This window comes from Antennarius striatus, chromosome 16, assembly GCF_040054535.1.
Source record: "Antennarius striatus isolate MH-2024 chromosome 16, ASM4005453v1, whole genome shotgun sequence".
Lineage (NCBI taxonomy): Eukaryota > Metazoa > Chordata > Actinopteri > Lophiiformes > Antennariidae > Antennarius > Antennarius striatus.
This window is the reverse complement of record NC_090791.1, coordinates 19,217,779-19,244,875: the sequence shown is the minus strand read 5'-3', so window position 1 is coordinate 19,244,875 and position 27,097 is coordinate 19,217,779. Positions and strand designations below refer to the sequence as shown.

At 45.5% G+C, this 27,097-nt stretch overlaps 3 protein-coding genes across 5 annotated transcripts in view; 2 read left to right on the top strand and 1 right to left on the bottom strand.

Annotated features, from left to right (window-relative positions):
- On the top strand, window positions 1-2,715 carry si:dkeyp-72e1.6 (transmembrane protein 238-like). The gene is made up of 2 exons (XM_068337311.1): window positions 1-601; window positions 1,380-2,715. The coding sequence occupies exon 1, from the start codon at window positions 89-91 to the stop codon at window positions 584-586; it is 498 nt and encodes a 165-aa protein (XP_068193412.1). The 5' UTR covers window positions 1-88; the 3' UTR covers window positions 587-601; window positions 1,380-2,715.
- Window positions 2,716-8,944: 6,229 nt separating this feature from the next.
- On the top strand, window positions 8,945-20,541 carry rrn3 (RRN3 homolog, RNA polymerase I transcription factor). Its single transcript, XM_068336865.1, has 17 exons — window positions 8,945-9,234; window positions 9,301-9,357; window positions 9,833-9,922; window positions 10,628-10,757; window positions 10,874-10,933; window positions 11,135-11,198; window positions 11,748-11,817; window positions 13,086-13,184; window positions 13,595-13,672; window positions 14,501-14,621; window positions 15,106-15,236; window positions 15,398-15,528; window positions 15,621-15,808; window positions 17,710-17,818; window positions 18,773-18,925; window positions 19,320-19,404; window positions 19,583-20,541. The coding sequence occupies exons 1-17, from the start codon at window positions 9,139-9,141 to the stop codon at window positions 19,748-19,750; spliced, it is 1,830 nt and encodes a 609-aa protein (XP_068192966.1). The 5' UTR covers window positions 8,945-9,138; the 3' UTR covers window positions 19,751-20,541.
- A 954-nt stretch (window positions 20,542-21,495) lies between these two features.
- Window positions 21,496-27,097, bottom strand: part of si:dkeyp-72e1.9 (syntaxin-binding protein 4) — a 70,685-nt gene continuing 65,083 nt past the window's right edge. For all 3 annotated transcript variants that reach the window (XM_068336862.1, XM_068336864.1, XM_068336863.1), the window contains exons 16-21: window positions 26,932-26,997; window positions 26,641-26,838; window positions 25,375-25,491; window positions 24,226-24,275; window positions 23,990-24,108; window positions 21,496-22,449 (exon numbers count right to left, since the gene is read on the bottom strand). In XM_068336862.1, coding sequence (XP_068192963.1) covers window positions 22,397-22,449; window positions 23,990-24,108; window positions 24,226-24,275; window positions 25,375-25,491; window positions 26,641-26,838; window positions 26,932-26,997 — 603 coding nt within the window. In that variant the 3' untranslated portion in view covers window positions 21,496-22,396. The remainder of the gene's footprint in view (window positions 22,450-23,989; window positions 24,109-24,225; window positions 24,276-25,374; window positions 25,492-26,640; window positions 26,839-26,931; window positions 26,998-27,097) is intronic.

Here is a 27,097-nt window from a genome sequence, read left to right as displayed (position 1 = left end):
CTCACCTGGCTCACCTCACAGCCACTCTGAAACCCGATGCCTCCGGGACTCACCGGCTTCTCGGGGGAGTGTCGTCCGGCGAACCGACATGGAGGCCGGGCCCCGCGGGCTGGGCCGCTGCGCGGTCTGCTTCTGGCTGGCGGTGGCCTTTGACTCCCTGGGGCTCGTCGTGCTTCTCCTCGGGGTGTTCGTGAACGTCTTCTTCTACGACCTGCTCATCTATGCGGGGGCCATCGTCATCTTCCTCAGCCTCATCTGGTGGGTGTTCTGGTACTCCGGGAACATCGAGGTGCCCCCGGCGGAGCTGGAGGACGACGTGGGCTTACTGAAGAAGGGTGGGGGGGGTCTCCGCGGCATCGGCGGCGCGGTCAGACGCCTCTCCAGCCGCGTGTCCGGCAGCATCCGGAACTCGTTCCGCAGAAACGGAGGACCGGCCAGCGCCCGGGAGGGGCCCTCGCAGGGGTCCCGGAGTGAAGCATCGGGGGCCGGGCAGCAGCAGCAGGTGGTCGTTTCCATGGCAACGATCACCCCGCAGGGGGACACTTCACGCACAGGTGCAGGCGGTGACACAGCAGCGCGAACATAGACCGCAGAGCCTCAGGTGAGACTGGTGGACGCTGTCCCTTCATTGATGGGGGGTGGACATAGAACTAAAGAGTGACCATCATAAAAGGAAAAAAAAATAGAAAATGGAAAAAATTAAAATACATATACAAAATACAAAATATTTACTCAAAATCACTGAATTTTCACATTTACCACTGACATACTGATCAGAGACCTGCGGTGAGACACCAGCCAGCCGAGCCTCACCGTGGATTGATCAATGACTCGACTAGTTGTGCTGGTATGCTATACAGTGAGACCGTAATGCTATCTGTCTATGTGTCGCTATTAAAATGTTCAAACATGTATGCTCTGTGAACTAAATTTCCATAATTTAGCTAATGTATATAATGTACAGTGTTTTTTGTCAACAACTGCATATTTGAAACGGGTGGGAAAAGGTACAAAGTGAGGCATGCAGTTCTCCAGCCGCACAGTAGGGGGCGCTGGTGATCCCAGTTATTCGGCCGAGGATTCCTCTTCCTCGGCTGTAGAAGAAGTGACAGTAAACTGCAACCATTCATTTGTTTTCTGCTTGCCTTGTCTTACTATAATAATGAAGGATTACATATCTCAACTCAAAAAATTTTCGTGGCTTTTGTTCAGATTGACCTGCACATGGACTTCATTTATAAGTAAACATAACATAAAAAACGTGTAGGAAGTAGCATACGTTTTTTAATCAAATGTGCTTATTTGTGTGTTACAGTTTGTATGTGTAAATAATTCTGCTCTGAGACTTTAAAAATAACCCACTCATTGTTTCCTTGTAGATGAGATGATTGTAATTGTCTCGTCTACGGCCACTTATCTGCATTGTGGGTCACGAATCTGCTGGAGCTGGCAAAAGGTGGGGTACACCTTGGACGAGACGCCAGCTCATCTCAGGTTCACATAAAGGAAAAGCAACCATTCACGCTGACACCTACGGACAATTTGGTTGCCTGTTCTGAATGCTTCTGGAGGTGGGAAGAAGAAGAACCTGGAGAGAACCCACAGGGAAAAAACACAAACTCTAAACAGGAATCAAACCCAGAACCTTCTGGCTGTGAGGCGACAGTGCTACACTGTGCTGTAAATAAAGATAAGGATGGGTTTATTGTATTTTATCCAACCTATTTTATTTAGATCTCATTGACATTATTGTCAGTGAAGACCAGGACATACAACCACAGGAATATCCAGGGTTACAGCAAGCAGATCAATTACATTTAAATTTACATAGCTTTACGATTTAAAATGAAAAACAATGCACCAGAAACTTATAACACATGCAGTCTGAGCAGCTCTGAATGTGAATCATTTCATCAGTGAAAATCACTATAAAATGACCTTTTTTGTGTTGTATTTGTGTTTGATGTTTGACCATTTCCAAACCTTCAAATTCTTAAATGAAAGTTGTTGCACTCCATTGTTTTGACAGTATAAACAGGCTACAGCTGCGGATAAGATATTGTGTATTTAAAGCTCTATATTATCAGGCATCGTTCCATCTCAGTGTACTTTTGTTTTATCTTTCAATTTGATGCAGTTTAAATATGGAACTAAAAGGAGGATGTGGGGTAGGCAGTAAAAATTCTTATCAGTACATAAATAATTAACCACACTCAGAGACAAGCCCTCAGTTCAAACAACAGCTGGCATACCTGAAACTATCAGGCTCAGATTAGTGGAGACGCAGAAACGTTCTGTGGGATTCAGACTCCTGCGTGTGTTCGTCCTTCAGTAACGACAGAGTTTCATCTGTTCTGACTCTCAGAGACGTGATCACTGACCCAAATACGTCCAGACTCCAGCTGATTCAAGCCAAACCACAAATAACTGATTCTGTCTGCATGAAGTGTTAGCAGACGTTCACTTTCTATGAAGTGTGTTATTCAAAATATTTTATTCAAATGTGTATTTTCTCAAAAAAATGTTCTGATCCGGCTCTGCCATTATAAGATCAGTTACAACCTCAGATCATTCTAAATGGGGATAAGGATTGCACAAAGGTCATTCATTGTCATGAACACGTTGTGTTCGTCATTGCTGTCACCAAGAGAAAATTTTGAACATGTGATTGTTTTATCGTAATTTCTATTTTATATTAAACCAGAATTGAATCAATATTCAAAATGACTCTGGAAAACCTTTTTGAAAGTATTTTCGCCCCTAAAAATGTGACTAAGGCAGGTGTCATCTTTGTGTCTGTCATACCGCACCAGAAGATGAGCTTACGTTTCATAGACCGGGTGTGGCAGCGGTGCAGTGTTCTTCCTGGATGCCCATGTTATCAAATTATTCCAGATAATGTTTACTCTTCAGTCTCTGAGCATCGATTTTTATTACCATATTTTTAATATACATGCAAGCATCGTAATAAAAACAAAAGTTTAATATCAAAGCTCAATAATGAGTTATGAAATTCTTCAGATCTGAGTACAAATAAAAATTAACTGTCGAGCTTTCCTAATATCCAACTCTTTGATGATGTCATTAATATCTTTATCTAAACACAATTGTAAACCAAATTTAAATAACAAGAAATGTTCTGATTATGTATGTGGCTCCATTGTAGTTTGCTTTTTTGAGTTAGTTTTGGTTTAAGTTTGGTTTAAACATTAAATATTGAACCTCAGGTGAGTGACATCTGTTTTAAGGAACTACTTTTAATTATCCTGAATTTGGGCTGTGAATGTGTTCAATAAATCATTAATATAAATGTAAACTATAAAGAAATAAACGGCTGCAGGCTTCCTTGTTCCACCTACTGATAACAAGCGTCAGTTTAACCTTTGGAACCGGGCAGCATTATGACTCTGTTGTTCCCTCCACCGTGTCTCTGCTCCAACTGCGTACCTGTTCAGGTCCACATCCACAGTTCATTCACCCTGTGACAGATCTGGGGGGGGGGGGTGTTAGTCCACAAAGCAATTGTGGAAGCAACAGTGAGTCTGTTTCAAACTTCTCTTTTTGATAAAGCCAACATTTATAGCTGACACATATATACAGTACATACATACGAACGTACGTAGCAAGTGTGCAAGGAAACAGAAGTAGAAGGGTGTAGAAATGAATGGATGAATGAAAATCTGAAATAGGCCCCGATCCGCAACAACCATTGAGTTTCCAAACCCCGATGAACAACTCTCTCTGATGTCGGCCCAGAGCCAGAGTACAACCAAGAGACCGAGCATCAGAACCCCAAATCCTAGACGCAGCGCCGGCGTCTGGGTGTTCAGGATCCTTCTGACTTCACTCAGTTTCTGGGTCAATAATTTCACCTCAGGGAGTTCCTTCCTCGGAGTTCCTCTTCCTCTTGTCATGCATATTTTGTTTTGTGTTGTTTTATTACGTCCCGCTTCAAAGTGGTGATGCATTGCAATTGTCAGCGTTGGTGTTTTCGTCCGTTAGTCTGTCCATTCGTCCGTTAGTCCACCAAATATCTTCGAAACCGTTGCAGATAGAAAGATGAAACAAAAACCATATTACTCAGGCAGTAAAGGGGCTGAAAATGAGATGATGACCTTGACCTTGAGAAAACTAGGTCAAGGTCAAATTTCAACTTTTGTACACTCAGGAACTGGATAAGATAGAAAGTTGAGGGAGAAGGCCAGTGTGAGTAAGACCATCCATCCATCAATCTTCCACCACTTATCCGTAGTCGGGTCGCGGGGGCAGCAGCTTCAACCGGGAGCCCCAAACTTCCCTTTCCCCCCACACCCACCAGCTCTGACTGGGAGATCCCAAGGCGTTCCCAGGCCAGTGTTGAGATATAATCCCTCCACCTGGTCCTGGGTCTGCCCCGAGGTCTCCTCCCAGCTGGATGTGCCAGAAACACCTCCCTAGGGAGACGTCCTGGAAGCATCCGCACCAGATGCCCAAACCACCTCAACTGACTCCTTTCCACGCAAAGGAGCAGCGACTCTACCCTGAGCCCCTCATGAATAGCAGTGTTTCTCACCTTATCTCTAAGGGAGATACCAGCTATCCGTCTGAGAAAGCCCATTTCAGCCGCTTGTATCCGCGATCTCGTTCTTTCGGTCATGACCCATCGCTCATGACCATAGGTGAGGGTAGGAACGAAGATTGAACGGTAGATGGAGAGCTTTGCCTCTCGGCTTAGCTCCCTCTTTGTGACAACAGTGCGGTAAAGCAACTGTAATACCGCTCCTGCTGCCCCAATTCTCCGTCCAATCTCACGCTCCATTGTTCCCTCAGTCGTGAGCAGGATCCCAAGATACTTAAACTTCTTCACTTGTGGAAGGACCTCATTCCCCACTCGGAGAAGGCAGTCCACCGGTTTCCTGCTGAGGACCACGGCCTCAGATTTGGAGGTGCTGATCCTCATCCCCGCCGCTTCACACTCGGCTGCAAACTGGACCAGTGAGCGCTGCAGGTCACAGGCTGATGATGCAAACAGGACCACATCATCTGCAAAAAGCAGCGATGTAATCCTCAGGCCACCAAACTGTAACCCCTCCTCACCATGACTACGCCTCGGTATCCTGTCCATGAAAATCACAAACAGAATTGGTGATAAAGCGCAGCCCTGGCGAAGGCCAACAGCTAGTCGGAACAAGTTCGACTTACTGCCGAGAACCCGAACGCAGCTCTCACTTTGGGCGTACAGGGATTGGATGGCCCTGAGGAGAGGCCCCCTCACCCCATACTCCCGCAGTACTTCCCACAGTATATCCCTGGGGACTCGATCATACGCCTTCTCCAAGTCTACAAAACACATGTAGACTGGATGGGCATACTCCCAAGCCCCCTCTAGGATCCCTGTGAGAGTAAAAAGGTGGTCCGTTGTTCCACGACCAGGACGGAACCCACATTGTCCCTCCTCAATTTGAGGCTCGACAATCGGCCGGACCCTCCTTTCCAGCACCTTGGAGTAAACTTTCCCAGGGAGGCTGAGGAGTGTGATGCCCCGGTAGTTGGCACACACCCTCTGGTCCCCCTTTTTAAAAAGAGGAACCACCACCCCAGTCTGCCACTCTTTCGGCACTGTCCCAGACTTCCACGCAATGTTAAAGAGGCGTGTCATCCACAACAACCCCTCAACACCCAGAGCCTTCAGCATTTCAGGGCGAATCTCATCAACACCTGGGGCTTTGTGACCGTGAAGTTGTTTAACTACCTCTGTGACTTCGCCCCAAGAGATTGACTCGAATCCCCCATCATCCTCCAGCTCTGCCTCTACAACAGAGGACGGGTCAGTTGGGGTAGTTGGATTCAGGAGTTCCTCAAAGTGTTCCTTCCACCGACCGACAACCTCCTCAGTCGAAGTCAACAGTGTCCCATCTTTGCTGTATACAGCTTGGATGGTTCATCGTTTCCCCCTCCTGAGGTGTCAGACAGTCCTCCAGAACAACTTTGGTGTCATGCGATAGTCCTTCTCCATGGCCTCTCCGAACTCCTCCCACACCCTCTGTTTTGCCTCAATCACAGCCGAGGCTGCAGTCCTTTTGGACTGTCGGTACCCTGCAACTGCTTCAGGAGTCCCCAGGGACAACATGCCCCTGAAGGCCTCCTTCTTCAGTCGGACGGCTTCCCTGACCACCAGGGTCCACCACGGTTTTCGAGGGTTACCGCCCCTTGCGGTACCCAGGACCTTGAGACCACAGCTCTCAGCTGCAGCTTCAGCAATGGAAGCTTTGAACATCGACCATTCAGGTTCAATGCCCCCAGCCTCCACAGGGATGCACGAGAAGCTCCTTTGGAGGTGTGAATTAAAGGCCTCGCGGACAGAGTCCTCCTCCAGACGTTCCCAGTTCACCCGCACTACTCGTTTGGGCTTACCAGGTCTATCCAAAGGTTTCCTCCGCCAACGGACCCAACTCACTATCAGGTGGTGATCAATTGACAGCTCTGCCCCTCTCTTCACCTGAGTGTCCAAAACACACGGTCGAAGGTCAGATGATACGATCACAAGATCAATCATTGACCTCCGACCCAGGGTGCTCTGGTACCACGTACACTTGTGAGCATCCTTGTGTTCGAACATGGTGTTAGTTATGAACAATCCGTGACTAGCACAGAAGTCCAACAACATAACACCGCTCGGTTTTAGATCAGGGAGGCTATTCCTCCCAATCACGCCCCTCCAGGTGTCTCCATCATTGACGACGTGTGCATTGAAGTCCCCCAGGAGAACAATGGAGTCCCCTGCAGGGATCCCTTCAAGGACCCCATTTAGGTACCCCAATACGGCCGAATACTCTGAACTGATATTTGGTGCATATGCACAAATAACAGTCAGAGTTCCCCCCCCCACAGCCTTAAGGCGTAGGGAAGCGACCCTCTCATCCACCGGGGTAAACTCCAATACAGCGGCGCTCAGCTGGGGGCTTGTGAGTATCCCCACACCCGCCCTGCGCCTCACGCATGACGCAACTCCGGAGTAAAACAAGGTCCAACCCCTATCCAGGAGTATGGATCCAGAACCGAGGCTATGTGTGGAGGTGAGCCCCCCCAGATCCAACTGGTAACGCTCCACCCCCAACACAAGCTCCGGCTCCTTCCGCGCCAGTGAGGTGACATTCCAGGTCCCCAAAGCCAACTTTAGCCACCCAGGTCTGGTCCGTTGTGACCCCTGTCGTCACTGCCACCCATATGGCAGCGCACCCGACCCCATTGGTCTGCCCTGCGGGTGGTGGGTCCACAGGGGTGTGAGTAAGACCTTACATCAAAACTACTGCTTTGATCAATGACAGTAATAAAAATCACAAAGACCATTTCCTTGTTCTTGGGTTTTGTTTTGTATTCTTCTTAAACGCTAGATAATCATATTTTTGCCACTGCACTCCTAGTCTGTCAATTATACCCAATGAGGTGAAAAAAGCAAAAACAAATGGATGATCTTAGATGCTGCTCCAAAATTCACTCAGTCTCATCAGAAGACTTGTCACAGCTAAAATTACAATTCTGCCTCAGGTGACCTATTTTTAATGCTTCCAGCCAAATCCATGGAAACTTCTTTTCTTTGATTGATCAAGTATATTGGAAAAATTGTTTAAAAATTAAATTAACACTCAATGCTACAATGCATACAATGCTACAATACATTAATGGTAACCCTTGAGGTTAAATCTTATGCAACAGAACTTCTCTGAGTACAGTACTGTACAGATATTTACACTCTAGCGCCATCCAGTGGTCTTCACGTCATCCCCAAGAATCCACTGTGTCCATATCTAGAGCTGGATTTTGTTATTTTTTTAATACGTTAATTTTTACATCCCCTTCGCTGGTGAATGAATTTTATCCTCAGAGCCTAAACAAACTATAATTCGCTGAGGTGTTCCACCACACTGACGTAAAAGACACACTGATGCACTTAAGTCCAACACACCACTTCATGTTTGATTACTCTGTTTTATCTCCATTAAGTTTCTCGGTTAACTCGACCAATAGTTACCATCAAATAGCAGTGTTCACAGAGATGTGGACAGAAGGGCCACTCGCTGCAGGAAAGATGAGAAGACCACATGAAGTCTGACATCAAAGCACTTAATTTCAATTTTTTAAAATTAGTCTGATATTTGTTTTTATTCTGACATGACGCAAAAATCTGAATCTTTGAGTGTCGATGTTACGTTTAACAGGCTGCAGAAGAGAGAAGAAACACACTTTATTGTCCCTCTTGGGGAAATTATCTTTTCACTCCTACTGATCAACATGCATTTACAGTATATGTCTGTACAGCTCCCTGAAATACACACACACATACACCAGGGGCCTGTAAGCATGCAATTAACACACAGTGGGAGGCAGAGAGATGGGCAGCGACTTCCGGGTGTGCCTTGAAATGAGCATTTTGTAGGGGGGAACGGCGCCTTGAGCACTGCTTAGGGGTGCCTAAGCAGCGCTCAAGAGGTGAACTGACACCTCCCACTCTCAGCTCAAACTCTGAAATGTTTTTGTTAGACATGGACTGAGCTACTGCCACCCCGTGTATGTTTCATGTTTTTTAAACTTTGTGTTAAATATGAAATTTGAACTGTCTGGAATTTGTACTCATGAAGTATACTTTATACTCTGCCATCAACCTAAAGAGAATTTGCCCTGTTGATTGTTTATTTTTTCATAATTTACAAAACAAACAAATGTCTCCCCTTTTTGTGTGTGTGTGTGTGTGTGTGTGTGTGTGTGTGTGTGTGTGTGTGTGTGTGTGTGTGTGTGTGTGTGTGTGTGTGTGTGTGTGTGTGTGTGTGAACCCCTGTGTTTCATGTCTATCATGCTCCATTCCTCTGACTAAAGCGGACCGTCAGGTTCCTTGTAGGAACGTTTCTACTTGCCTAAAGAGCTCAGCGGAAGACTTTGACTGCGGCACCGCTAACCGGTAGCTACTTCCGTAAACACGCTGCCATGTCTGAAGTGTGGCGCACACATGCAGTCGGCCCTTTAGTTCACAGTTGTTGATGCATTTTGTAAAATTGGGTGAAAGTGTTACAAATCGTTTTCTTATTTTTTCTGGGAATGACTTTAAGGAGAAAACAGAAGGTTTTGTTTCCGAGTCCGTAGCGAAACGTTCTTTCCTGAAACATGGAGCCGGACGCCCGGGACTTCTTGAACGCAGCTCCCGTGAAGACGGTTCGCTTTGGAGGAAGCGTGGCAGAAACTTTAGCTAAATACAAACAGGTTGGTGTCGTTATGGGAGCGTTCCCCTCCATCAGGGACGCGTGTTAACGGTGTGCTGTTCTCCAGGGGGACCTGAGCGACTACGAGCTGCTCCGACATCAGCTGGCTGACGAAGGCATGAAGGTAGAGGAGAGCTGGAGCGGAGACCTGCTGGTCCCGGTGCTGCTCACTAAGACCTGTCTCCTCCTGTCTCCTGCCTCCTCCTGTCTCCCCCTGTCTCCTCCTGTCTCCCCCTGTCTCCTCCTGTCTCCCCCTGTCTCCTGTCTCCTCCTGTCTCCCCCTGTCTACTGTCTCCCCCTGTCTCCTGTCTCCTCCTGTCTCCCCCTGTCTACTGTCTCCCCCTGTCTCCTGTCTCCTCCTGTCTCCTGCCTCCTCCTGTCTCCCCCTGTCTCCTGTCTCCCCCTGTCTCCTCCTGTCTCCCCCCTGTCTCCTGTCTCCCCCTGTCTACTGTCTCCCCCTGTCTCCTGTCTCCCCCTGTCTCCCCCTGTCTCCTGTCTCCCCCTGTCTCCTGTCTCCCCCTGTCTCCCCCTGTCTCCTGTCTCCCCCTGTCTCCTGTCTCCTGTCTCCTCCTGTCTCCTGTCTCCTCCTGTCTCTCCAGGACGCGCAGATCATCCGCTGGCTGCAGGAGCTCCGTGGCAGTGTGACCCAGCTGACCAAGGACCACGACCAGCTCATCCACACCGTGTTGGTGAGGAGACAGGAAGCAGCTGAGGATAGAAGGAGGAAACAAAGAGCACATCACTCAGGCAGCAAAGGGGATAAAAATGAGATGATGACATTGACCGTGAGAAAACTAGGTCAAGGTCAAATTTCAACTTTTGTACACTTTTGTACAGATAGAAAGACAAGGGAGAAGACCAGTGTGAGTAAGACCATAGATCAAAGCTAGTGCTTTGATCAATCACAGTAGGTCAGAGGACTAGCTTTGATCTTTGACACATGCAAGTAGGTCAGGGTAAAATTTTGAATTCTAGGGTGTTGCGGGATGTTGCAATCTGTGACTGCCTAGTTAGAACTGTCACGACTTGACTGTGTTGTCATAGCAACAATAGATGTAATCCAGTGATCTGGATTAATACACTTGTAAACATTTATAATTCAATAACACTCGCTGAACAGTAACAAAAAAACAACTTTTCTCATTAATCCCTTTCACCCAGTATTGATTTTATACCTTTTGTTTTCAGAACCCCAATAATGAAAATGTTATCACAATAAAATAGATGTGGAAACACTCTGGAATCTATTCACACGTTCGACAGCATGGATTTCATGTTGGTGTCGCTTTTACTCAAATCACTTCTATCGCAACTGATGCTAGTGTTTGTGTTCACACACTGTGTGTGTGTGTGTGTGTGTGTGTGTGTGTGTGTGTGTGTGTGTGTGTTCCCAGAGGTTTCCATGGGTGGGCCGGAGTCAGCCTGTGGTGGAGGAGTACTTGTCTTTCCTCGGTAACCTGGTCTCAGCACAAACGGTGTATTTGGTTGCCTGCCTCCAGATGACGGTCTCCTACTTTACCCCCAGTAGGTTCCTCTGACTGCTGGGGATGTTTGTTGGTTATTAGTTCTCATCCCTCAGTGTTTCACCATTAGTGTGTTTACCACAGTGTGTTTCAGTGACTCTTTGTTCTTGATTTTAGAGAGAGTGACCATCTCTGCTGGAGGAGTCGATGTCTCGGATTCAGATGATGAAGATGAGAGTATGTGTCATCACTCTTATTCAGGAATGCTGGATTTTGCATGATTTATGTTGAATAAAGATGTGGAGTTGGTGTTGGGCTGCTTCCTGAGAGGGGACTTGTCAGATGTGTGTGACAAATTTGTAGCTTCAGACATGTGAAACAATCATCCTTGTGTTGTTGTTTAAATCAGCTAAAAGAAATGAACTTTGATTCTTTCAGACTTTCCCAGAAACTTTAATCAGTGTCACCAGGCTTTACAGCTCATCACCAGATACGTTCCATCGTAAGTCATCTCTTATTCAGGCAGTTCTGTTTACTGTTTTTTGCCATTTGAAGTCACCAAATGTACGATCTGACATTTATTCCTGGAGAGCAAGGAGTGAAAATCACCTCTGAATGTCTCCTCACAAATACTTTTATTCAACAGACCAGATTTCTGATCAGTACAGCTTTGCTGCTTTTAGACAACAGTCAGGTCACATGTCTTATTGTTCTGTGTCTTTATTATTTGCAGATGGTTTTTTGAGCAGAACTGTTTTTCTGTGTTGCCCTTTTAGTTTTAAGTATTTGAACCGTCCACACCCATCTGGGGGCTCCTCTGTGGGCCACCGACCCTAATCACCACTGCAAAGTCTGACTGCAAAATAGAGTTTTTGAATTTGTGAAGACCTGTCTAAATGGGCATTTGAATCTTCATATTTTCTTCTTCAGCTGTTCTGTCACTCCATTCATTTACAGTATATCCCAGGGACAGACAGAGGAGGATGTACTTACTGTATGTGTACACTGCATGTTATGTAATATACTCCTAAAGGTTTTTCTTTTCTTTCAGCACGAGTATCTTTCTGTTGCCCATTTTGAAAGACAACTTCCCCTTCATACAGAAATCCTCCAGAACACTGGTAAGAGACGTGCTCACAGCTCACACAGGTGTCAGCACAAATATCCAACCGCAAATACTTATCATTTTAACACCTAGTGCCCAAGTTGGGTAAGTATTTAGGGTGTGACCTAGACAAGTCATTTCACCTCATGGTGCCACGGGAATTATTGGGACGATGGCTGCTTTACCCCAAACTGTTTCACTGTGTGAACCTGGACTGTTTCACCGCGTGAACTTGGACTGTTTCACTGTGTGAACCTGGACTGTTTCACTGTGTGAACCTGGACTGTTTCACTGTGTGAACCTGGACTGTTTCACTGTGTGAGCCTGGACTGTTTCACTGTGTGAACCTGGACTGTTTCACTGTGTGAATCTGGACTGTTTCACTGTGTTAACCTGGACTGTTTCACTGTGTTAACCTGGACTGTTTCACTGTGTGAACCTGGACTGTTTCACTGTGTGAACCTGGACTGTTTCACTGTGTGAACCTGGACTGTTTCACTGTGTGAACCTGGACTGTTTCACTGTGTGAACCTGGACTGTTTCACTGTGTGAACCTGGACTGTTTCACTGTGTGAACCTGGACTGTTTCACTGTGTGAACCTGGACTGTTTCACCGTGTGAACTTGGACTGTTTCGCCGTGTGAACTTGGACTGTTTCGCTGTGTGAACCTGGACTGTTTCGCTGTGTGAACCTGGACTTTTTCGCTGTGTGAACCTGGACTGTTTCACTGTGTGAACCTGGACTGTTTCACTGTGTGAACCTGGAATGTTTCACCGTGTGAACCTGGACTGTTTCACTGTGTGAACCTGGACTGTTTCACTGTGTGAACCTGGAATGTTTCACCGTGTGAACCTGGACTGTTTGACTGTGTGAACCTGGAATGTTTCACCGTGTGAACCTGGACTGTTTGACTGTGTGAACTTGGAGAAGTTCACTCTCTGAACTGTTTGTTCCCTAGTAGATCTTGTACCTTCCAGCCCTTTTTTTTATTGTCAAAAAATAGAATTTTACAGTGCAAGATAATTACAGTGGTGATTTTTAAAACTTATAGATTAAACTTAAACATTTTATTACAATCTTTCATTATTTCTATGCATTCATTTCTTTTTTTCTTTAAAATTATGTTGAAAACAGTTTAAACTCACAAGATAACTCTGACTGACTGATCAAACTTTTAACATAAAAATTTTACCTAAATCCTAAGACCTGGTGGACTGACACCCCCCCCCCCCCAATGCAAACTGTAGTGTGTTTTTGATAATTGAGAGCTGGTTTCTCTACAGGAGTGTTACACTCACAACCTTCTGAGGGTGACCATTTACATCCCATCCATCCGACGAGACATACTCGAGCTGATTGTTGGAAAGATGCTCAGACTTGATGTAAGTCGGTTCTAACTATTCTATGTAAGGACAACAGATCCAAACAAACTCCCGTGTTTCATGTACAGCAGATTCTGGATCCACTAGAAATAAATAAATAAAAGGAATAATAAGTTTGTTCTGTTAAAACTTCTTATTAGGATTAATGGACTCTACTAATGTATTTATATTGGTGACCGTTCATGGTGTGACCTCGTCAGGAGTGGATGTCCACACTCATAATCTTTTATTAAACTTTATATTCTTATGCTCAAGCTAAGATAAAGAAAATGTGTTTTAATGGTCATTATGAGAAATAACGGTGCTGCTAAGCCAGAGTGAGCTCTGAGTGAAAGGAGACACTTATAGTGGTGGGATTCAGTGAAGCTACACTCAATAAATTGTGTCAGTAACAGTTTGGTTTATTTCAGGTGAGTGCATCCCGGTCAGACATCGAGGAGGCAGAGGAGAACGCAGAGGAGCAGACTGAGGAAGGACTCTTTGACATGGTATTAAGCGGCATTCCAGACTGATATTTAAACATTTCCTTGTGACTTTAAAGCAAACACACATTACGTACCGGTAGTTCCTCCATTCAGAACAAGTGCACGCTTTCACTAATCCTGCAAAACAAAGCTCCTCACACAACCACATTAATGTGCTGTTTCTACATGTTTCTGTATTTATAATAACAGATTTGTCCTGTCAGTGTCACCAGCTTTAAAACTGGGTCAATCGAAAAACCAGACCAGACCAGGTCTAACTAAATCTTTGAGTAAATGTTAGTTAGAGGTATATCATCAACAGACAAACATTATTATAATAAACAAACATTCCTTCACATCATATAGAATAATTCTAAGTTAATAGTGTTAAGCATCAAATGTAATAATTGATCATCGTTTTTAAATACTATGAACAGATATACAAAAGCACATTACTCGGGCGGCCAAGGCGATGAAAATGAGATGAAGACCTCGACCTTGAAAAAAACTAGGTCAAGGTCAAATTTCAACTTATGTACATTTTTTCACATCTCAGGAACTGGATAGGATAGAAAGACGAAACAAAAGGCATTTTATTCAGGGAGGTAAGGGGATGAAAATTAGATCACAACCATCACCTTGAAAAACGAGGTCAAGGTCAAATTTTCACTTTTATACTTTTTTAGGTACACATCTCGGAAACCCTAACCCTAACTCTATAATCACAAAACAAAAAGCAACATTTTCAGGAAGCCAGAGGCACAAAAATGTGACGATGTCGTGAGATGTTTCAGTCTCTGACTGCCTTGTTACCGTCTGTCTTTACGGCCTCTGCCTGTGTGTGTTTGTCAGGATGAGGACATAGAAGCCCCGCCCCCCCGGATGGAACTGATGGCCCACCCAGTGGCCGAGAGACTTGATGCCCTCATGACAGTTCTGATGGCTTACGTCAAAGACATCTGCTTCTTCAATGGTAACTGAAAGCCCCTTAGAACTGTGTGTGTGTGTGTTTACATTTTGTATAGATGATTGAACCATCGGGCCATTGTCTAACATCTTCTCCCGCAAATCCCTGATTCTCAGTAAGGTTCAGGAACCTCAACCCGACCCTTGACCTGAATCTGACCTAACCTCCCCTGCTCTGGACCACAGACACGGACTCATCAGAGTCCAGCCTTTATGCTCCATACAAACTGAAGCCTTTTTTCCTGATCAGACTCATTGATAAGGAAACTCAGCTGTTTAGTCCCAGTCTCTTGGGTTCTCTCTCTCTGTGGAAATGTTCTCACATTCATCATCAAACATATGTTTTAGTTTCACTGTTAGTTTCTACAATCTGGTCTCACCAGATGATTCACGTTAACCCAGTGGGAGCCTCTTAAAGTTCAACATTTCTTCATCCTTGTAGTTGATATTTCTGTCTGTAATCCACATGCTCTGTAATTCTTCTGTTTGAGGTTCTCTACATGTTGAACGGACGAAGGATTTATACCGAGATCTGCTGTGTGTGTTTGACAAGCTCATTCTGCCCACACACGCGTCTTGCCACGTCCAGTTCGTCCTCTTTTACCTGTGCAGCTTCAGACTGGTCAGTTCCTCCACGCTGTGTGTGTGTGTGTGTGTGTGTGTGTGTGTGTGTGTGTGTGTGTGTGTGTGTGTGTGTGTGTCAGCAGATGCGATGAGGTTTCCTTCATTTGTTTTTTTTTCCATTCATTTGAATGAATATTTTGGTGTCCTCCTCTGTTTCAGGCCCTGGCTGAAGCCTTCCTGGACCACCAGTGGAAGCTCCTACAGAGTCCCTCTCAGCCTGCTATCCTCCGCCAGGCTGCTGCTGGATATCTGGGAAGCTTCCTGGCCCGAGCAAAGTTCATCCCTTTGCCGTGAGTTCCTCCTGGTGAAACACACGGGCAGCTTGGGGGAGGGAGGACCTTATTTCTAGGTGACCCCGTTCAAACGTTCACCCCTTTTGCAGCACGGTGCGGGCCTGTCTGGACCTGCTGCTTCCCTGGATCCACGGCTACATCGACGGCCAGGACAGCGACAGCAGACAGGCCTGCTGTGACATCCGCCTGCATGGACCGTTCTACAGCGCCTGCCAGGCTGTCTTCTACACGCTCATCTTCAGACATAGAGCCATGCTTGAGGGCAACATGAAGAAAGGTGAGTGTTAGATGAAGAAGCCCTGTTACCGGGGTGACAGGACCACCTCTGAGGACCTGTTCATACCCGGCTTTAGCCTCCGTCCTGGGTGAGCTTGTCATGCTGGACCAAGTCTGGCTCTTCTGGAACACACTCCAGATGCAGGTCAACACACAGGTTGTTCAGTTCCAGCAAATTAAGTGCGGACAAGTGACAAAAAGTGTGATTCTAGATTTAACCCAAAGGCCTGCTGTATAATGTAAGACAAAAGGTGTCATTTAAAGTACGGGTAAACCTCGGCTTACGTCGGTAACCTGTATTTACCTATATCTAAGCATATTAGTTCATTTAATGTTAAAGTATAAATGAACTGATAAGAAATTATTATAATACTGTATTATAATGGTTTGTTGATTTTAGAATGTTTTGATTGGAAGAATGATTCAAGCTCCTTGTCCAAAGCTGTTTGAATCGATCCACTGGACTTTAAGACAGTTTCCTGAAGACGTTTCGTCTCTCATCCAAGAGGCTTCTTCAGTTCTGATGGTGGGGGTCTTGTCCCAGCCTACTAACTCTGTGGGGTGTGGTCAATGCTATTCACATTCCAAAGACTGTAGTTGAAACCCGTCTGGCTCCTCAGCGATGGATTGATGGGGGTACCAGGGGGTGTCAAAGGGGGGTCGTTGAAAAGCGAGTTTCACTGAGCCTTTGTATAATAATGATGTCATTAGCATGAGACTCATCACCTGGGTTAATCTGCCGAGACGTTCTTTTTGGGAGTTTCAAAAGGACCTGATGGTCAACAGGTGAATGGTGATGTCTTCCCTGTCCAAGATCTGCACATTGGTGTCCTGAAATGAGTGTCCCTCTTCCTTGAGGGGGGGGGCAGACTGCTGAGTCCTGTCCTGATGTGTTGGCTCTTCTGTGTTGAGCCATGCGTCTGTGCAGTGGTTGTTTGGTTTCCCCCATGTAGACATCTGAGCATTCCTCGCTGCATTTAACTGCATACACCAGATTGCTCTTCTGACTGTGTGGTGTGGGGTCTTTTGGGTGGACCAGTCTTTGTCGGAGGGTGTTACCCGGCTTAAATACACAGGGACCTTGTGTTTGTTAAAGATCCTCCTCAGCTTTTCAGACACTCCAGACACGTACGGATCACTGTACCATTACGCTTGCTCTCTTGCTTTCTGGATCTGGATCTTGTGTGAGCTTTCACGAAGGTCCAGTCAGGACATCCACAGGTTTTCAGTGCCCCTTTCAGGTGTTGGTGTTCTTTCACCTGGTCTTGGGCACTGGTTGGTAGCTTATCAGCCCTGTCCTGCAGGGTCCTGATGACAGGTCCAGGGTCCAGCTTGTGCTTCAGTGGGTGGTGAGAGTCAAAAAGCAGGTACTGGTCCGTGTGTGTTGGTTTCCTATATACCCCAACATACAGACTTCTGTCACCTTTTATGCCGACCTCGCAATCCAAAAAGGGCAAACTGTTGTCCTTTACATCCTCTCTGGTGAACTTGATGTTGCTGTCCACTGAGTTGATGTGTTCAGTGAGAAGTTGCACCTCATGGATTTTCATCTTGACCCATGTGTCGTCCACATACCAGAACCAGCTGGGACAAGACCGGCCACCATCAGAACTGAAGAAGCCTCTTGGATGAGAGATGAAACATTAAAAAAAAACATTCTTATAGTCCAGTGGATTGATTTAAACAGCTTTGGAGAACCATGACCTGGCTGATTGAGGACCTACACACACCACAAGCTCCTGGTCAGCTCAAAAATTCTTAGGTTAATTTTTACTTAACTGGAACAAATCAAACCAAACATGTTTGTGAGATCTGCCTTCAAAATGGAGACCATGGCAGGAACCCCACCAGATCAGGGTGTCCACTGACTGACTGTTTCTTCTCTGTGTGTCTGCTGCTCAGGCTTGGAGTACCTGCAGAGTCTCAACCTGCAGCGGGTGGTCACGTGTCAGCTGAACCCCCTCAAAGTCTGCCTGCCCGCAGTCACCAGCATGTTTGCTGCCATCACCAGGTACCCCCCCCCCGTCTGTGTTTGATCGCTGATAGGCAGAATGTTTTTCCTACATGACTCGTTTGAAACCCAGAAACAGGAGAGCCGTGGACACCCCCAAAACTACCTGTTAGGAACCTTATTTGAAAAGCTCTGGTGTTCACAGGCAAAAAGGGGCAAGGGTCACGACTTTCTGGAAATTATGAATACACAAAGGTCAGAAGTAGAACCGTTGATAATAAACACTGTTCCATTGTAAATATAACTTCTCTTTACATTTCAAGCGTTATCAGGTGTGTTTCAGCGCTGCGTCCTTCAGAAGACAGAAGGGATGAACGATTGACCACTGCAGGGTTTTTAGTGAACTGAATTTCTGAACTCAACTGAATTTCCACACCCGCACCCCCCGACCGTCCACGACCTGTCTTACTTCAATGGACTGGTTTAATTTCAGACAATATTTTCACTTTATTTTTCTTTAAGGTGTGGCGAATAAATGCAACAAAATAAAATAAATAAAATGATAGACCAGTATAAAAATAGTTATCTAGCAGCTTTCTTTTCTTTAAAGTCATTGGTTCTTCTTCTGTCTCCTCGTTGGCGTTTTTACTCTCCGTTAAAGAAACTTTCCAAAGACGTTTGTTTTTTGTTAGTTTTGCTACCCTGGGAGTTAAAATTTAGCGATAATATATTCTGTCACTGTCAGCGGCCCCTTTTAGAAGATAGTCACGTGACCCAGACCTTCTTGACAAGTGTCAAAAGTGACTCACAGACAGATGTGGAGGAGAGAATGCGTTAAATCGGGGTGTTGGGGTCCCCCGCCCTGAAGGTGGAGCAGAGCCCTGACAGTACCAGTCTTCCACTGGTTAACTCTACCCGACACTGAGATGGGATCACTGCATGAAGCGTCAGATCCGTCGCCGCTCTGCTCCACCCCCCCGTATCCACAGCAGCGCCTGTGTTTGTTTGTTGCAGGAAGTATCAGGTGGTGTTCTGCTACACCATCATAGAGAGGAACAACCGCCAGGTGCTGCCGGTGGTTCGCAGCTCGACAGGAGGGGACTGCGTGACCACGGTCACCAACCCTCTGGACAGCTTCTTCCCCTTCGACCCCTACCTGCTTAAAAGGTACACTGGTACACCTACACCTCATGAAATGTGTCTGACTCTCAGCCTTCAGGTCAGAGCTGGAGGATAGTCTCTGAAGAAGTACGATGGATCGGTTGTAGGTGTTGTCCGTCAGAAGTAGGGGTGGATGATCTGACAGTTACACGTCTAGCGAACCGTAGACATCGCTCTGATTAACTGAAGATGAAGTCAACAAGACGTTTAAACCCAATAAAGATCACAAATTTAAACTGTAACTGATGAGAAATAAACGGATCATTCTGTCACCAAACCACCATCCTCAGGAAGAAAGAGAAGAAGAAGCAGATAGCAAATCACTCTTAATTGTAGTGTCAGCAGAAAGTCCTCCTCTTTAAAGTCTGTATCTCCCACCTCACCCCCACCTCCCCCCCAGGTCCGGTCAGCTGATTGAACCTTTGTACCAGGTGTGGGAGGAGCTGGCGGACCCAGAACTGTTTCCCACTAAAGCAGCTCAACAGGTGAGGTGACAGACAGGTGATCAGTAATAATCAGATAGAATTTGTCTTAACAAATATTTAGCTGACTTTTCATCGTGTTCACCAGTTTGAGAATGAAGATCAGGAGATCATCGGTTCTTTAAGACTTTATGATGAACTGTTAAATATTGTTGTGCTTGTGGTGGTTTTTGTGGGTCAGGTCTCGCAGGATGAAGAGGATGACTTCCTCTGTGGAGACACGCCGAAGACTGATGGCATTGTCGGGATGACGCCAAGCTCCTACGAGTCCACTCTCCATGGCGTGGGCTCTCCCTTGTCACTTTCCAGAGAACCTTCTAGTCCCACATCGTGTCCTGTTCTGTTCTAACGGACACCACCCTGGAGACGGGACCTCACACCCACAGACAGAACCTTCCTCCGGTCCTGGGGTCACGTCGTCTGGAGGGATTCAAAGAGACTGACTGGAGGATCGGGGCCAGGGGATTACACTATATGTTTATTGATATATGGGATCTTATTGATCTCAGATGGAACCATGTGGAACAGAGATGCGTCTGAAGCCATCATCACCAGTGGGGGGGCCCGACTCTCCTGAGGTGACCTCTGAAGCCCCTCTGTGTAGATCTCATTCACATAGCAGCCGTGACTGAGGGCTGGAGCTAGTCTCCATCCAGTTCATCAGAAGGTTATTGATGGATTAGAAGCTCTGTGGTCATCATGTTGTGTAAAATTTGTTAGCCAGGAAGTGGTTGAATGCTAACATGCGCTGTCGACTCACTTGTGGTTTTAATTTTTAGAATGGCTCAGTGTTTTTGCTGTTTGTTATTTTCAGTCATTTATTATTCAGGAAGTTTTGTGATCATAAAGTTCGGTGAGAAGTTTATGTTTTTGGAACCTAAACTGTTAGTAGTACGACACGAGCGTCACGCTGTGTGTGTTCAGGTCAGGAACCTCCTCCCGTCGCTGGAGAGTATCTCAAGGATCCCTGAATTTTAATGTCACAGAAAAAAGAGAAGAGTTGTGATGTGGCTGTTCACACACGTCAATAGGAGTGTGTGTGAGAGCTGTCTCTATTGGTCTGAAGGGTGAAGGGTCTTGTCAACAGCCTGCTTATTTTTGATTATGCTAAAAAAAATAAATAAAGACATAAGCCACAAACACGATCATCTGTTATTCCTTTATTATAAAACACTAACAGAAAGACATGAGGCCACACCAAAGATGCTTTCTGGTTGAAGAACAGGACGTCAGTAATTACCATGTAATAAAGTGATGTTCCACATGAATCCTATGACTGACATCTGCCTACATGTATTACTACTAAACACAGGTTTACATAGCAGGAGCTGTGACTGGATGTAGGGACATATCAGTATGAACCATGCAGTGAGATGAAGCAGAGATGACAAACGCTGCCCAACAGCTGTGATGACATCATTCTATTTTCCATGAAGAAATGTAAGAGGACAGTAAACAAGATGTAAGAAAAGAGTTTCTTGTTCTATTGTTTGCTCGACATTTCCTCAGTGGCAGAGGTAACGGGTAACGTGACGGAGGAAGATGGCGACAAGTTATAACACAGGAGGAACAGAGCAGCGCTGTTTCCTCCTCGTACAGGCAAACAAGTTCTCCTTGACATGCAGTCTGAGCCTGTAGACCCGGTATGAACTGGACCCCATCACACCTGAGGGCTCCACGTGCAGGTTTGTGACCCGAGACACGTGGATAATGTATTCGGTTAACAGTGACTGTCCTGTGGCTCCACTGAAGGGCCTCCTGCAGCCAGGGGCCACAAAAGCTCCAGGTCTCGGTAAGCATTGGTATGTTCCTGCTCACTGACTTAGGAAGTCCAGAAGCAGAGAGTTTTAATGTGTCCCCGCTGCACTAACAACATTCCAGCATCCCTCAGAGTCCCATGTTTAGAGTTCAGGAGAAACTACAGTTAGTTCTAACTGGTGCGAGTCATCTCTTAAAATTAGGATTAAATACAACAGATTGCTTCCCTGTCAGTTTGCTGCAGCATCGCTGTTGTTCAGAGGAAAAGTGTTCCATTCCTTCACTGCCTTTACTTCAAACAGGATTTATCATATTTGTAGTTTAATGGCAGTGAATCCATGATTCATGAAAAAGTTGGACCTCTGCTGCTACAGTGTGGATGGATGGATGGATGGATGGATGGATGGATGGATGGATGGATGGTTTGAAACGAATGGACTAAATTTCATAAATGAGCTTTACAAAAGTGCTCCTGTTTGAACTCTGTCCTAAATGATTTCACCATTTAAATTCATGAAAAGAGGTAAATTGTACCTCATATTTTACAAATACAGAGAAACACCATCGGCACAGTTTCTGTCATACGTAGAGAACACAATTCAAAACCCATTTAGAAACAAAATTGTTCTGTTAGAAATTCTTGATGACTTGTGTCTTTATGTAAAATCAGAGAATGTTAGGGATGCACTGGGTGTGAGCCGCTGGGGTCGTGTTGTGTTGTTGTGTTGTTGGTACGCGGTCTGAACAGGCTGTGTGGTTCTGGTGGTGACCGGTCCATGCAGGTCCTCCAGCGCCACCTTTCAGAGGAACAGGAAGTGAACTCCAGCAGACATCCTGTTTGGCAGAGTACGTCTCCTGGAGACGTTCTGATGGTACTGATGAGTTTGTTGGACCAACTAGGTTGTATCCCTCCCCCTTCTGACTGTCAGATGGACACTGGTCGGATGGATACTAGTCGGATGGACACTAGACAGATGGACGCTTGTCTGATGGACGCTAGTCGGATGGAAATTAGTCGGATGGAGACTAGTTGGATGGACACTAGTCGGATGGAAACTAGTCGGATGGACACTAGTCGGTGTGTGTGAGCAGGCTTGGTGCCGCTGTAGACTGAGTAGTGATGTGACTGAGCAGGACTGAATGTCCTGTTTTTGTAGAGGATGTTATCGTCCATTATGGCTTCAGCCTCTTCAGCTTGACCCGGGTCCTCTCATGATCCTCCCTGGCTCTTTGTCCCTCACAGATGAGGAGGGCTGACATCTGGGACTGATGACTTCTCCAACACGCCCTCTGAAGCAGCACAGATAACAATCATTTGTCAGCAGTAACTTTCCACCAGTCCACAAAAGCAAAAGTCAAAGAAAAACAACGAAGGAAACAAATCTAAATTGAAATAAATGCACTCTGTCTGATCCACATCATCTGTGCTCTACTGTGGCAGGAGTAGGACCTTCAAAGTCACTCTGACATGATGGTCTCATGTAGCAGCAGCACCAACACCCCTCCAGATCCTTTCATTCCTTCTCTGAGCCCTGACACGTGTTTCAAGGTGACACTCTTTGAGCCGGTGGTCAGACGCCCCCACCATTCCTCTGTAGAGTCTTATCTGCCCAACAGTCAGATCAGCTGTGGACTTTTTTGGGGCCAGGAGGTGAACAATCTCAAATATTTCTAAAAATGTTTAAAAAAATCTTTGTAATATTACCGAACTCAACAGAATTTGATAAGATTTAACAAATTGGTTAAGTTCAGGTGTGAAGGTCTAGTCCCTGTTGCATCCAGATGGACATCTAGTCCCTGTTACATCCAGATGGACATCTAGTCCTTGTTACATCCAGATGGACGTCTAGTCCCTGTTATATTTAGATGGTCGTCTAGTTCCTTTTACATCTAGATGGACGTCTAGTCCCTGTTACATCTAGATGGACGTCTAGTCCCTGTTACATCTAGATGGACGTCTAGTCCCTGTTACATTTAGATGGACGTCTAGTCCCTGTTACATCTAGATGGACGTCTAGTCTCTGTTACATCTAGATGGACGTCTAGTCCCTGTTACATCTAGATGGACGTCTAGTCCCTGTTACATTTAGATGGACGTCTAGTCCCTGTTACATCTAGATGGACGTCTAGTCCCTGTTACATCTAGATGGACGTCTAGTCCCTGTTACATTTAGATGGACGTCTATCAATCAATCAATCAAGTTTAATAAAGTCAGCGCTTTTTTTCGGATGTTGTTGCTGATGTTGTAAATGTGATGAAGGTGCGTCCAGATAGAGAAGGTGACCCCGTGTGGAGGGAATAAAAATAAAACTGATAGAAGAAATTGTTCCATTTGTCTATTTTATTATGCGTTGCTGGATGAATCTCACATAATCCAGTTTTTTTCTCAAAATCTGTCAAACAACTTTCCATAATATTTTATCTTGTGTGGAAATGCAGGGGGTGGAGCCTATTGCATGTGACTTTGGGCAGGTTGCAGGGCTTTCCCTGAACCAAAAACAAACTTTCACTCTAGTATTCAGTCAGTTTAGTCTCTACTGTAATTCTCCTCTACTAATAATTCTTAATGTGTGTTGTGGTTCGAATGATTTTACCATTCACGGTTTAAAATGATCAATATTTTACTTGATTAATATTGATGACACAACGGGTCAAACCACTTGAGGTGCATTCATTCCAGCGCTTTCAGTTGAGTGAGGTGTGAACCTCTCAGTCAGGTTTGGATCAAACACTCAGTCCCAACCAACTTTAAGCCTGTTTCACGTCATGCTCAATGTGAAAACCCTTGTTTGGGGGGTTCAGACACGTCGGGCGTGTTCCACTCTGTACCTCTGTCATCAGCAGTGACTCCTGCCATCAGCTCTTTGGCCTCCACAGCCAGTTGGAAGGCAGTGTCAAGTGGAGAGGGGGTGTGGGGGCTGTCGGTGGCTGGAGACGACCTGTTGCTTCTGACACACACACACACATACACACATACACAGACACACACACACACACACACACACAGGAGTGTTTACAGCAGACTGACGGTGCGATACTGAGCAGATGACGTTTGGTTCTCGTACCCTCCCTCTCCTCCAAGCAGGCTCGGTGTTGTCAGCACTTTGTGGACGTTCTGAAGACAGAGGGACAGGAAACAGTCCAGATGTCAGCTCTTAGACGTGACACCAGGAAGGCTATGTTTACCTAAAAGCCAATATCTGAATCACAAATCAAACATTCTATATACCTTAATTTTAAATAAATTATCTATATTGTCTTGAGGAAATCTGTTTCCTGTTTTTTTTGTACATTATAGCAACACATCAAGATTAATGTTAGTGTGGAGACTATTTTCATATCATTAGGTTGTGCTCAGCAGTGGATGTTTGCACTAAGTACTGTACTGTCTGGTTATTTGTGTGATCTCGTTCAATCAATGATTGAGACAGAACAGCATTTTTATCATATTCTAATTCTGTCTTTCTGATGTTTTCTCCTAAAGAAATGTTTAAATCTTTTAAAAGTCCTGCTGCATATTTTTTTCATCCTAGAATCTCACTTACGAGCAAAGGTACTTTTGAATATCTTTCTGGTATAACTAGTCATTTTAGTCTGAGTTAACTGGGAAATCCTATGCCAGCCGGAGCCTATCCCAGCTGGCATAGGGCGTGAGGCGGGGCAAACTCCGGGCGCGACGCCAGTGCACCAAGATAAAAATAGAATCTCAGAATAATGTGTTAGACGGTCATAAATAGACCTTTCAGATATCTGCAGTGTGACTTTAGGCCACTGGGGGGCAGATTGACTTCACATTGTCTGTTAAATCTAGTGAATATAATTGGGTAAACTGTTTGTGTCTGCATGGATTATAAACTGAGTCAGTTTCATCTGCTGTCAATCCCACAGGGTTATTAGATTATTGATTGCTTTCATCAAACTGCAAATACAGGAAGAGAATCCAAAACATCCCATCAGACATCTGCCACTGATCTGTCCCTTCTTCAAACTGCAGTGAGGACATTTAAGATTTGTTGTGGCTGTCGTCAGTGGAGTATTCATCTCTATGCTCAGATCAACTTTGCATACACATACTATGTGTTGGCTCGAGACATGTTGTTTATTTAACAACTAAAAGAATATAACATTTCACCTTATCCTTTATCTCAACAAGATGACAACTTTGGTTTGGATCTTAACACGAACAGACAGACAGCTGTCTGTTTCAGTCATACCTGGGCGAAGCCCAGCAGCTTCTTGTTGGAGATCTCCAGGTGTTTCCTGCTCAGCTCTGACTTCCTCAGCTGGCAGTCGATGGATGTCAGCCTCCTGTTCAGCTCCTGAACCTCTTCCTAGCAAAACAATGGAGACAACAACAGGACCTGCCTGTCAAAATGTATGGATTTCCTTTTGTAGACATTTATGGCTGGGACTGTGCTTCATTGATCCTTTAATCCTGTGAATACATTCTGTACCAGGAAGCAAGACCTCAGGTCCTCCTGAAGATGAACCTTTCAGCTGATTCATTTCAAGAATTTAAGGGTTCAAAGTGTTTATTGTCATGTGCACAGTAAAGAAACAGGGTTTCCCTGTACAATGAAAAAGTTTGTCATTTATTCTAGTCCTTAGAAGAGGAGGCTCACTGGCTTGCAAATACTTGCAATATTTATGTCTGTTTTTCTCTCATCATCTTTGTCACTGGATACTGCTTCCCACAGCTGATTTATAGAAGTGTGTGACTATGCACAGCCAGAGGATTATAAGCCACAGGTAGTGAGGCAGTAAGCCTTTGAGTAGGAGGATATCAATATAAAGCAGGCAGCTGGCGAACACAAAGAGAACTCAGCTGGTTTGACGTATATCAGTAAGAAGGTGGTGCTGTGGGGCATCCGTCTTTTGATGGAGGAGAAAAAGCATTGCTTGGGTGTTTTGGGCCTGACTCGTACTAATACACAGTCGCTGTGTTGTTGACCTACTGACTGCATGTGATGTAGGATAAAGGCATCCAGCTACAGCAAATTCTAAAAAAGACTGAGACTTCAGATATTTGAATTATCCACAGAAAGAGGCTGTTCTTACTTGTTAAAACACTATAAGCATGGTGGGTGATGTAGAGTTAGTCATTATTGGTCGATTTAACCGATAAGAATGCCATCCTCCAATCAGGTGTGTATTAACTGTCTGTTCAATACACACCTGTGCTACCAGTAATAATAACCTAGTAAGTTGATCCATGTTTATATCACCTTTCCAGCCTGACTAACCATGAAAAGGGATGATGGAGACTACCGTGGAACAGACCACCCTCTGCCCACGAGTGGTAACCATGCACTAAATCACTCTGTCACACCAAATGGATGGACCCTGGGAGCAGATCTGGGTTCACTATCTTCCTCAATGACACTCTGACACTCGACGCAGGAGCCGTGGACCTTCTGATAAGTAACTGCACCACCTCCCAGTCACTACAGTCACATTGCCTCAGAAACCCGAATGCTCACCCTGGTAGCCTCCACTCCTCGAGGTTGCCTCTTGCTGGTCAGCTGGTTCTTCAGATCTTTGATTTCAGCCTCAAGCAGCTGAATGACCTCCTCGTAGTCCTGCTCTGCGCTGCTGGCTTGTCGCTGGCCTACTTCAGCTTCTGCTTCCTGCAGACGATTCTTCAGACGATTGTTCTCCTCCACTGTCAAGCACGCCTTCTGTAAACAACATCGCAAAATTCATCTGTAAGTCCAAATGAGATTCGGCTGAATTAAAAAATGTCCTTGATCTGTAGCTGTCTCCACACTCACCTCTGAGGTCTTTTGCAGCTCCTCCTCCAGGGTTTTCTTACTGTGCTCCATGTCCTTTAGCGTCACCTGGCAGCAGAAGCAGCAGATGTTTAGCGGTCATCAGGTCAGTGGCTTTGAGCCCTCTGACACCAGATGGAACTACAACACACACATTTTCTTCTGCCCA

Coding starts and splice junctions, on each gene's coding strand:
- si:dkeyp-72e1.6 (XM_068337311.1), top strand. CDS start 89: ATGGAGGCCGGGCCCCGCGGGCTGGGCCGCTGCGCGGTCTGCTTCTGG.
- rrn3 (XM_068336865.1), top strand. CDS start 9,139: ATGGAGCCGGACGCCCGGGACTTCTTGAACGCAGCTCCCGTGAAGACG. Junction 14,622..15,105: donor AGACATCTGCTTCTTCAATG/GTAACTGAAAGC, acceptor CTTCTGTTTGAG/GTTCTCTACATGTTGAACGG. Junction 15,809..17,709: donor TGAGGGCAACATGAAGAAAG/GTGAGTGTTAGA, acceptor TCTGCTGCTCAG/GCTTGGAGTACCTGCAGAGT.